The sequence below is a fragment of the Pleurodeles waltl genome, chromosome 3_1 (genome assembly GCF_031143425.1).
Source record: "Pleurodeles waltl isolate 20211129_DDA chromosome 3_1, aPleWal1.hap1.20221129, whole genome shotgun sequence".
Lineage (NCBI taxonomy): Eukaryota > Metazoa > Chordata > Amphibia > Caudata > Salamandridae > Pleurodeles > Pleurodeles waltl.
The window spans coordinates 1,923,653,167-1,923,665,570 of NC_090440.1; the positions used below are offsets into that span (position 1 = coordinate 1,923,653,167).

Genomic DNA, 12,404 nt, shown 5'->3' on the forward strand with positions numbered 1-12,404 from the left:
AACTACATCAATAAGCTAAAATCTATCCGATAATGTTTTCAACCAGGAATTCTACATGTTTATTTGGTCTGCATTCATGGGCCAAAGGCAAGGATCATACCATGCAGCTATGAAACTCAGTGAAACCAAGTCTCCGCGAGGCAGGGCTACAACCCCCACGGGTAAAACCCCATTTATGACAACATGTGCTAGATCTAATAGGAACAATTTTAATATTTAATTACCTTTTGCAGACAGAAAATGTTAATTCGACCCCCAAAACAGATTGCAGTAAGAAAAAATAGCTTGATTAGAAGCCTCTCTCTCTCCTGTTTTTAGTGCATGGCACAGACGTGGTCACGGTCGGGCTGGGTCCCATGAGGTTCTGACAGACTATGTTCAGCAGGACAGTCCGTGGGCTTTAAGTGTCTCTTCCAGGGTCATTTTAAGGATTTTGGGGTCCCTGGGACAAGCGTATTTTGGGGCCCCTGTTCAGAACTGCTTTGAATTTATGATCCAGTTCAAGCTCTTTCATGTCCCCTTTGGCCAGGTCACTGGGGGTGCACAGACACACTGGTGCAAATTCTAAGTATGTTTACATCTGATATTCATGGATAGTGAGATGTGTTTTTATTATTCTAACACAGCAGCAGCTTACTAATATTTCTGCAAATAGGCTCTGTGACACCCTCCAGTTCTCATATGGGAGGTCCTGTTTTGATCTAAAAGAAACATTTTCCATGGATGTTGCATGAAACATAAAGAAAATCATTTGACTGCAAAACGTCTGTTATAGACTTTCACATCACCCACATTACAAGTAAATTAAAGCAAAACTTTATTTAAAACAATCCGTTTAAGAATTATACAAGTCATCAGGTCACGTCTCTCTGTGGAACAGACCTGGCTGTATCAGCCCCCCTTCCCCCAAAAGGCTGGGGTCCTGGGCCAGAGCCCACTTTGCCCATGCCTTAAAACGTCTCTGGTCTCTTCCATCGGACACACGCCTTGCTGAAACAGAGAAACCAGAGACGTTTTAAGGCATGGGCAAGGTGGGCCCTGGCCCAGGGCGCCCAAATTATGCTTTCTTAACAGTCATAAATGGCCTAGATTTTTTAAATGACCAGTTTTGTTAACATACTTTTTGTGGTTTTTATTTTTCCCCAGCGCAGGCTATCCGGCTATTCTGGCTATTCCGGCCCCTACTTAAAACACAGTGAGGATTAAAGAAAAACGCCTATTAGATGCTGGGTAGATTCAGCAAGCGTTTAACAATTTAAAGTGCTCAGGGCCGACCCACTGCACAAGCCTTTGCCTTTATACAGCGTGCCACTTCTCTGTAGTAAAGATTGGCACTGTGTGCTGCTTCTGTGACTGCATCATTCGTACAGGGCTGCTGCTAGACCAGTGTGATTGCAGGCTGGCGACATCTGACTCTGAATACAAGTCCCACGCAGCAGAGGCAGAGTGCAGTAAACAATGGCACCCATTAGCACCATATTAGCACTGTATACCTGAATGGTGCCTTCAACCTACACCACAAAGTTCTGCTTTTGTGGCACAGTCCAGCTAGACCCTGCGTGTGCTAAGGAAGGGTCCCAGGGCAGTCCTGAGTGTAGGCCATATGCCAGTGTGTAGTACAGAGCAGCATTTTATGTTCCCTTCTTGACTGCAGCGTCTATATGCAACTGCTGCCTGACTGGTGCGATCACAGCCAAGTGCCAATTGACTCAGGCCTTGTTCCTCACAGAGCAAGGGCTGGAGTGCATTAAACAAAACCGTCACCCTCCGTATGCACAGTCCTAAAAGGTGAGACGCCAGTCCTTTGCGTTACAAACAGCGGGCATTTTTATGCAACTAGTGTTTTTGGTTCTCCGGTGCTGGCCAGCCAGAGAGAAACTATTTGTTGCAGGTTTGGGCCCAGATGCTTTTTTGGCAAAGGAAGAGGATTGCCAATGATCCCACCATAGTTGGGAACATGTATATGTATAAAAAAATTCAGACTTATTCCGAGTAGGGGACCCGAATGATGCTTGCCCAGGGGGCAAATCCTTAAAATGCCTTTAAGAGAAAGTTAGAGCCCGGTAGCCTGTGACCATGACAACATCTCTCCTGTGGTCTCTGTTAGCTTCATGAATAATTTAACTCCATAGGGCCCAGCGCTGAACTTTAGTAGTGCTGTCAGCAGTCTTCGGAGCACGAGGAAAGCTGCAGAAACATGAGTGACAATTTGGGCGCATGCTGTGATGCGGGGAAATGACCTAATTTGCATTAGTTTAACCCTCAATGCGTTATACTTGGCAGGTCTGGTATTGAATATAATGAAAAAGCCAGGGCCGATGCCATATTAAAACCTTTGGAACTGAGAGTGACCCTGTGATTGTTCCGATAGTTATCATCTCGACTGCTTGGGTCAGAATTTATCAGGGCTGATAAATACCTCCAAATTAGGAGTAGTCCCCCCAAAAAGGGCAATAGCGTACGGATTTTGGTGCTTGACACATTTACTCCTGAAAAATTTCGGCAGGTTTGCACTTCCTGAATTTATCAGTGGAAAACTGGGGGGTGCAGTGTTATCTGCCAAACTCCTAACTGCGAAATGTGTGGTAAGAGGAGTTATTGCACATATTACATTTACTGGGTGACTCATAATGAGGGTCATGCTAAGCAGCAACCCAAAAGGCACACATACTTCCCAAATTGCAGCAGACAACCTAAAAAATAAAGGCCCATATTTATACTTTTTGACGCAAAACTGCGCTAACGCAGTTTTGCGTCAAAAAAATTAGCGCCGGCTAACGCCATTCTGAAGCGCCATGCGGGCGCCGTATTTATTGAATGACGTTAGCCGGCGTTAGCCGCCGGCGCCGTCTGGTGTGCGTTAAAAAAAACAACGTACACCAGGCAGCGCCGGCATAGGGGGATATGGGGCTTGGGCGTCAAGAAATGGGGCAAGTCAGGTTGAGGCAATTTTTTCGCCTCAACCCGATTTGCGCCATTTTTTTTCACTCCCAACCCCCATAGAAATGACTCCTGTCTTAGCAAAGACAGAAGTCATGCCCCCTTGCCCAATGGCCATGCCCAGGGGACTTAAGTCCCCTGGGCATGGTCATTGGGCATAGTGGCATGTAGGGGGGCACAAATCAGGCCCCCCTATGCCACAATTTGTTTTTAAAAAAAACATTTACCTGAACTTACCTTAATGTCCCTGGGATGGGTCCCTCCAGCCTTGGGTGTCCTCCTGGGGTGGGTAAGGGTGACAGGGGGTGTCCCTGGGGGCATGGGAGGGCACCTCTGGGCTCCTTCAGAGCCCACAGGTCCCTTAACGCCTGCCTTTTGCAGGCGCAAAAAAAACGGCGCAAAAGCGGCCGTACGTCATTTTTTTTGACCCGCCCACTCCCGGGTGTGAATTTTGCCTGGGAGTATAAATCCGACGCACATGCCTCGGAGTCGATTTTTTAGACGGGAACGCCTACCTTGCATATAATTAACGCAAAGTAGGTGTCCACGCAAAAAAATGACGCAAACTCCATGGACTTTGGCGCTAGACGCGTCTAACGCCAAAGTATAAATATAGAGTTAGTTTTGCGTCGAAATTGCGTCAAAAAAAACGACGCAATTCTGGTGCAAACGGAGTATAAATATGCCCCAAAGTCTGTGCATGTCAAAAGGCAGCTCCCAATTTGGGTTGCCACCTTGCTCTTAATTTACCGGTATGACCACTATTTTTATGTTCCGGCCACTACAAAAATGAGAAAAAGCACCTAAGGTCGCTATTTAAGTCTCTACCCTTATGGAATCTTAAATGTTGAACAAATGGCCGATATTTTTCTCTTGGAAAAATTGGCAGCATACTTCCAGATGGCATTATTTTACCAAGCGTTTCTATGTAAGGGCTGGCTTGATGTACGATTACCTTTTCCTCATGTAGGTTCCAGGTCGTGGGGGGTTGAAGATAAGGGGTTAGTTGTAGTCTTCTCAGCGCTCGCTGAATTGTGGGAAGCAACCAAGAAAGCCGTAACAGTAATACACACGCAACCATTTACTATAATCTTCTTTACGTAGATGCAGTCCGTCCAGTGACCAGAGGGTCATGGGTTTCCGTTTAAGGGACACTCACTCCCTACCACGGACACGTCTGATAGTAAAGTGACAATATCCATATGTTTATGAAATGCCTTTGTGTCCTCTGTCCTTTTTACCGCAGAGCTCCTCCAGAGGCACAGCGAGAGCAGAGAGGGTGGGTCTGGGGAGCTCACTAGCGGTGGTCCCCCCGGCCTGGAGCAGGGCCTTTATGGAATGCTGCAGGAGTTCCTGTCTGAAAATGAGAAGCTCAGGTATGTGATCCCTCATCTATCGGGCCTCTTCTAAATTTGTCTTGGGGCTACCAACTCCGGAGCTCTCTTACCAATGTTTCTTAGTCTTCAATACTGTGAATGTCCTCTATTTCTGCCTCAGAATCTCAACTTGGTGAGTCTTTTTAGGGCTCACCTACAGACAGCTTTAGCTGCCTGTTGTCGATTACATTTTGTGATATTGTGAACAATACAATACATAGAGCAAACTTTGGGTGAGTCCCTTGCTCATGATTGGATAACTTTCTGGGCTATTGCAGTTCCCTGCTCTTATTTCAATAATTTTCCTTCCTATCCCACCCATGGAGCTCAGCTTCTTTTGCATCCTTTTGAGTAGATGAGGTATATCCTTCCACTGCTGGCACGAGGAATCTATTTTTTTTAGCACTCCATTGGAGCTTATTCTTTGCTGTCTTCCAACCATTCTTTTTCCTACAAATCCCTTTGTGCTTTCCTGTGTCTTGACACCTATCCCTGCTGCTCATCTGTTGCTCCTGGTCCCTTCTACCATTTCATGCTTTTTTAACTTTAAATTGCTATGGAAAAGTGCCCATGAGCTTCACATTGTTGCCGAACCCCTCTCTTCTTTTTCTTTGCACAGCAGCACACCCAAAGTTTTTTTTTAATTCACCATTCTAAAATGGCCTTTGGCTGCCTTGGCATGGCAAACTGAAAGTTTAGGAAAAATACCCCAAACTGACTGCTGGTGCCAACTAATGGGTGTGCATGTGCCTACATCGTTGGTCATCATTTAATGCTATTTTTTTATTTTAAAACAATCCAAGATGACTGCCCATGGTTGTGCCTGTGTGATGGAGCTCCAGCAGTTATTTGCAATGTTTTTTCTTATAAAGAAAAGGACAGTTTTTGGCAAAGCCAATCGGCCTCTCCTTTGGGACCTATTGGCTTTGCCAATGTCTTTTGGCGATTTTCCATATCATCAGAAGAAATAATTGGCAAATAGAAAAAAAGGTGCAGTGATGCAGTTGCTACCGGCAGCCTTGGCATTTCTTAGGTGCACACATGCACGATGAGGTATGCCTGTGCATTCATGACTATGCATGTGTGTACCTACGACAAGACACAGGTGCCATTTTTATAGGTCGAGCATTCGAGGCCTCTTGTATATACTTTAGTATATACTTCTATACTTCTTTGTGGGGTCTCTGCTTTTTCACTGGTTTGTTTCAGTGTCTTTAAAAAAATCCTTGCTTGCTAGTGGTCAATCCTTGCTCTTTGTCTCACCTTTTCCGCAGTTGTACACTCCCCTGGAGCATGGCACTAGTACTTGTACCCTTCCACTTGTGCCTATGAAGCATGTGCTTAGGGATTACTTTGTTCAAAGGCTAATAGCATTTGACCAGAGCGTTGGATGCTTCAGTGGCCCCAGTCTGTTTCTGTTAACAGGGCTCTAGTATATTACTTACTTTTCATCTGCAGTGATGTGTGATTTTGTTTATTCCATTCATTACTCTCCCTCGCACATTTTCTGTTCTTGCATTACAAATGCTTGTTCCTTTTGTCTGTCTCTGCGAGCTCTCAGCAGCGTTTTGAACCGGCTGCTTATGTCAAATGTTTTACATTTTATTTTCAGTTTGTGGCAAGAAAACGCTAATAGCTGAAACTCAATCGAACACGAGAGCTATTGCAGTTCAAATGCTTGTTTTATTCTGGTGGCATGTTATATTATTTCTTCCTTAAAATTCTCCATGTGGTTAAGTGTAAAATGGTGACTTGCAAAACATGTGAGGCTGGAAGGGCTCTGCAACCGTGTCCCAGACTGGAAACAAAACAACAGGACGCTATTTTCTGAGGTGCCAACTGCATTCCAGGCCTCTTTACAAACCTGATGCTAGGCAACTGCTATCACCCAACAGGATCAATCAGGGCATACTGCCTATTTCAAAGGCATAAATCACAGCCCAGCAAATAGAGGCAAAGGTGAACTGAACAGCATACAGCAAGCATGGTGCAGTATCCTCAGAAACAGCAACACTTACTTCGTTTGAGGATTAGATGATTAGAAAAAAAAATAACAATGTAAGAGCACAAAGGTCTCCGGTACATGATTAAAGCCAAAAACATGTCTGGTTTCTGTCTGCACAGAAATGGCGGATGGAACGAAGCAGTAATTCTGCGGTGATTGTGTATGGTTGATGGTCACAGTTGCGAGGGCCAGTGTCTTACTTAAGCCATTGTAGAGCTATCCAAATACGACTGTCTTTTCAATCTTCATTATAAATTAAAGCTATTTATGCGGGCTTACCTTATTGTATATATACTTGTGTGTGCGCGCAAGTTCGAGCACTGGTTTCCACAAAGACTTATTAAGATGTTTCACAAGCAAAAATTACCATGTTGCACAAAGTTTCAGAGCAGTGCCTAGGAGCAATGTCAGATTAGGAGTTATGAAAGGCAGGTGAGCACCGATAACACAGAAGTTTAACTTCATACTTAAACACACCCAAGCACAAACATGTATATACAGATATATAAATATGTGTGTGTGTATAAGTAAGTCTTCACATAAATAGATTGGAGCACATGCTCGCAGATAGTAAAATCAAATGCGTGCATGCACATTTAGAGTAAAAGGATGCTTTTTGTCAGTTTGCCTCTCGTGTATATTGCCCTGGAATGGCTTTCAGGATGAATTTTATTGCCTCAATAAGCGTAGCTGCCAAGGTTTCAGATTGCTATGTGTGACATTTTCATAATGTCAGTGTAATTATAATTGACATTTCAACAGCTATGAGTAATCTAGCGCTTATAGCTTATATCGCTTCAAGGGGTCCTAACGCTTACACTGGAGTGTGCTGTTGGAACAGTGAGGTGCTAGCGGTTTGGTTAGTCACTGGCTTTTACTCCAAACCAAAACACAAGGGTAAAAGACATTGTCATTTACAACGCCAGTAGCTCTAACTCTTGCAGATGCGAGACCTATTGCATTGCAAATGCTTGTTTAAATTGGGGTGGACGAAAGCGCTTTTTTGTATGGCAAAAGGGCTGGAAACAATTTACTGGTGCGCCGTCCAAAATCACTTAAAAAAACATAGATCGACTGTATGGAGGAGGGCGTGGCATACCCATTGGGGGAAAGCAATGGGAGTGAGTGGGGGAATATAAAAACATAATAAAACCGTGTATGGAGTGTAGGGAAAAGCAGCACATAAGAGAGAGAGCAACACAGGGAGTGGGGAGAAGCCCACAAGGGAGAGAGGAACACAAAGCATGGGGTTGGAGGAAAAACACATGAGAGAGAGTGAGCAGTACCACATAAGGGAGAGAGTAGCACCGAGTGTGGTGGGAGGGTATTTGGGAGAGGAGAAGCACATGAGGGAGAACATGAAAACATCTTCCCTATTATGGACCGCACAAGCAAAAAGAAAAGAAGTAGTTCACAAAAAGTGAGCAGTGGAAGAATAGAAATTAGCCAATCGAAAAAATGGGAAAGAGGCTATCCTCTAGGGAAAGAGAAACACATGATGGTCAAGATGGAATAGGGAAAGCCATTGAATAAGAAATAAGTAAATATGAATGACAATAAAGCCAACCAGTGATAAACAGTGTGTGAATTTTAAGCCCCCTGTAAGTTCTTGGAAGCCCATAATACGTCTTTCACAACGAGACAGCTTACAGTGTCTAGGAGGTCAGATCTGAAAAAAAAAGTTCCAAAATGGCCATTCATGTGGCGATTGGGTTTGCCAAAGCTTGTTTCACTGTGCAGTGGGTATTTATTTTGCTTGAAGAGAATCATTTTCAAGGCTGCTGTGCATGATTGGACATGCACAAGGGCCATCGTTAAATGATTTTCAGAAGCATAAGAAAAAACATTCCAAAATGGCTAGTGAGTCTGTACGCACAGCCACCATCTTGGAATGGTTTTTCTTTTGCATGCAGAAAAATCATTCCAGCATGACCATCATGCTTGCATGCACACTCACAATGTTCATCTGGGTGAAAACAAGGCATTGGCAAAGTCAATAAGGTTGAGGCCTACTGGCTTTGCCAGTGCTTGCTTTTCTTTTTTGCCTTGTGCACTGATGGAAGTGGCCATCGGTTTGCAGAACAACATTTACAAACCCTTTTTATCTAATCTGTGGAATAATAGTACTAAGCATTAAGGCCCAGTTCACCGAGTCACCAAGATCACCTCTTTAGAGTTTCTGTGAGTGTAATGTGTCAACATGGGCTAGGCGCATGTATGGGTGGGAAAGATTGGTCTGTCGAGATAACAGAATTGATGATGTCCGTGCCTCTGCATGAAGTTCCTTCACTTCCTACTCCCTTTGTGTGTGTCTGAACCCCTTTACTTTGGTGAGACTGCATCAAGATCAGGGCACTGCAAACCTGTAACGAATGTACGCCATTTACATGTGTTCAGAACACATGTGAGCGCTACATATTTGTGTGCTCTTTAAACACACACATTACACCACAGTGTATGGTGAATTCTGTGTTTGAGGCCTGTTTGTTAAGAATTCCGAATATTTGTATTACAACCTTCCTGATGGTGACATTGCATTTCGGAGATGGTTAGGTGTGTCAATACTTAAAAATAATATTCTGAAAATGCACTTTGATGCTTTGAGCAAAACATGTATTTTAGTTGAGATAATGTGCATTTCTACCTCTCCAGTCTTAGCATCACAGGTTCTTTCAAGTTGCTGCCTCCCTTACCGTACCCCTGGGCTTCATAGCAAATGGAAGCTAGGCAGGTTCAACCTCGCTAGAAACCTTATACTTCTGACGGAAAATGATTTAAAAGGAGACTTCATCTCATCTTTCATCTTCCTTTACAAGTTACCTTCTTTTGAGGTACATTTTTTTAAATCTCTCAATTTCATGGACATTGGGCTGGAACTTCCATCATGCATGTGCAATGTAATATGCCATAAAAATCATCCCCATTGACACTCCAACACTCCAACGGTGAATTTCAAAAGTAGCTTTTGATCCATATGATGTAGCATACGTTTTGAAAGTACATGACTATTATTTTCTCACCAGTCTTACTCTGTGTTGTGGGGGAGGGGGTTCTTACACAGTTTTAAAGCTGAATTTGTTTGCTGTCTAACATGTTGTTTCTATGGGAAGAAGTTGGTGGATGTTGCATTTTTGTTAATACTTTAAAGTTTACAACACAAACCGAGCATACATTCTTCAATAAAGGAGAAATAGTACATATTATACAACTAAATTTGTATCATATATGAAGATGTTTTATTAGTATTATTACTACAGATAAACTGATCCTTACAATTATAACTGTCCCATCCTTATAAAGCACAATACAATCAAATAAGATATGCCCTATTGTCTCAGCCACCAGGCCACCTAATCTGCACTCAATTGTGCTACTCAGATGACACCGAATTACAATAAAAGGTATTACCAAGAGTCATGTGCACGTCTCAACCTGGTGTCTTTTTAAAGAGTTATCCTAAATTGAACTCCTTGCCACATTCACACCCTCTAAACATTTTGTGGATCTGATACCAGCTCATCTATCCAGACATATGGACAGATATGTTCTGCCGCAGAGGTCAAACCTTATCAATCTTTCAACTGCACAAGAGTATTTTTAGAAACCTTTAAGGTTGTTCAGGTGTCTCCCTCAAAACAAAAATCATCAGCAACAGGCCCATCGATACTAATAACTTCCAACTAGTCTCAAGTTGCTTTTCTTTGCAGAAGTTATTGATGCTGTATTACACATTCTCGACAACAGCAACTCTGCCTTATGCTACAGCTAGATTTATCGGCAACCTTCGAAACAGTTGACCATGTTATGTATATTCACACTTTCTAGAGTCATAAAGGATTTGAGGACAAAGTGTTGGAATTGCTCAATTCATAATTACGCGCAACAGATTAAAATAGACATCTTCTTCTCAACTCCTACTTCAAGAAGTTCCTCAAGAATAGGTTCTATCTCCCACACTCAAGCTATGTCTGGAGCCAAAAGGTACCATCATCAAAGAGGTTGGGATACTATATCACCAATGTGCTGCCTAGTGGCGGTCGCCACTAGGTAGTTAGAGTTAAGACCTAGTTTCTATATAAAAAGCGTTTTTTTACATGCCTATATTTTTGGCACCGCTTGACGAATCTTCCAAACTTTCCCAAAAAATTCCAAACTTTCCCAAAAGTGCCACTCCCGTCAGCTACTGCCTGGAAAGTTTCAGGGTGATCCATCCAGGGGGTGTGAGGGGGTGCGAGAAAAAAGGGGGTCCCAAAACACGTTTTCCCCATTCATTTTTTCATAGGGATTTTGAACAACAATAGCGCAAAAACTATTGGATGGAATTACATCAAATTGGGCAGGAAGGTAGGTCCTAGTCCAGAAAGAGTGCTTTTATGTTTTGGTGTAATTCTGTTCAGTAGTTTCAGAGAAATGAAAGAAAATCCAAATTTGTATATCTAGGGACGCGAAGAATTCTCAACCCCTGCTGATCTTGCGCAGAGATCTGATTGGCTGATAACACTTCAACAATAGAAGTCATTGAAGTGTTGTCAGCCATCTTGGCTGAAGCCGAGTCCCAAAAAAAAAAAAAATTAAAGCTAAAAAGCATTTTTTTTTAATTTTAGGAGCAGATTCCCAGTGGATTCGCGAATGCGTTCATAAAAATACAAAAATAAAATGAAGCGTGGTCTCCAGTGCTTCGTTAGTCTAATGCCCCCAGGTGGGCCAAGTCCTGGGAGCTTTTAAAAAAATAAAAAGCAGGGGGACCTCCTGGCCCCCTCCCGATGCCCGAGGTACTGCCACTTCCCTGGGGCTTATATTTTTGTATGTGGGGGTCTGTGGCCCCCTATTGCCCTGGGGACCGCCATCTCCCCAGGGCTTTCATGTAATATGTGGGGGGCATCTGGCCCGCACCAGCTGCCCCGGGGAACACCACCTCCCTGGGAAGTTGAGCTAATATTATGCAGGGGGCTGTTGCTCCCCGCACCCTTGGGACCACCACCCTGAGGGCAAAATGCAATGTATATTTTTGGAGGGGGCTGCATGCTCCCGCGCCCCGGGGACCACCACCACTGGGGCAAAATCTATTTTATTTGCAGGGGGCCACGTGTCCCCCTCCCACCCTACCTGCTGCCCCGGGGACCTCCAACCCCTGGGGCAACACTGTATTCTTAACACTTCTTAACAGGGTAGCAGTAACTATAACTCACACCATCACCATGCACTGTTAATTACTCCACAAATTACAGCATTTATGACATCTTTGATAACATCATTGATAATATCAATGTACTATTTTATTTACAGTAAAAACTTTTCCAAAAAAACTGCGTATGGAGCGGGTGCAAGTTATAGTTATTTTAGGGCATGAGTTATTGTGTTTACTTGTGATAACTCTAACTATAACAGGTGAATTTGTCTTGTTTTGGTAACAACTCAACTACTGACCATCACACAAGTCACTACAAGTGTGGCAGTTCAGACTATTCCAGGCCACCCAAAGCTGTAAGAATGACCTGGGGAGCAGATATTAATCATCATTAATACATATGTTCTGTTATTAAACATTGTTGTTGTGATCCTCTCAAAATTAGCAAGACATCACCACCATGTGGTGGTCTGTCATTAGTGCCGGTGTTGAGAATTAAGGGGCTCATTATGAACCCTGGCGGTTCAGACCACCATGCCGGCGGCGGCAGCAAAGAGCGCCACCGGCATGGCGGTCTGAACCGCCATATAATGATCACAGGGAGGGCCGCCTCCACCGCCAGGCTACCGCTGACAGGCAGCCTGACGATAGAGGAAATCATTATCCGAAGGGCAGCACAGCAAGCAGCGCTGCCCTTCGGATAATAATCCCTTTTCCTCCAGCCTCTCCCTTGCGGGTCCCCCGCCAGAGAAAGGCTGGCAGAAGGGGTGCTCTGGGGCCCCCATGCAGTGCCCCGTCGCTCAGGTCACTGCCCGATTTACGGGCAGTGGTCTGTGCGACAGGTGCTGCTGCACCCGCCGCACACCAACATTGGCGACGACTCCATTTGGAGCCGCTGTCAATGTTACGACTCTTTTCGCCGCTGGTCCGGCAGGCGGAAACACTGTTTCTGCCC

General features: G+C 44.1%; 1 protein-coding gene across 1 annotated transcript in view; it reads left to right on the forward strand.

Annotated features, from left to right (window-relative positions):
• Window positions 1–109: 109 nt before the first annotated feature.
• The window catches only part of LOC138283645 (kinesin-like protein KIF12), a 68,229-nt gene continuing 55,934 nt past the window's right edge, over window positions 110–12,404 (forward strand). The window contains exons 1-2 of the mRNA XM_069221582.1: window positions 110–161; window positions 4,187–4,316. Of these exons, the coding sequence (XP_069077683.1) occupies window positions 110–161; window positions 4,187–4,316 (182 nt within the window). The remainder of the gene's footprint in view (window positions 162–4,186; window positions 4,317–12,404) is intronic.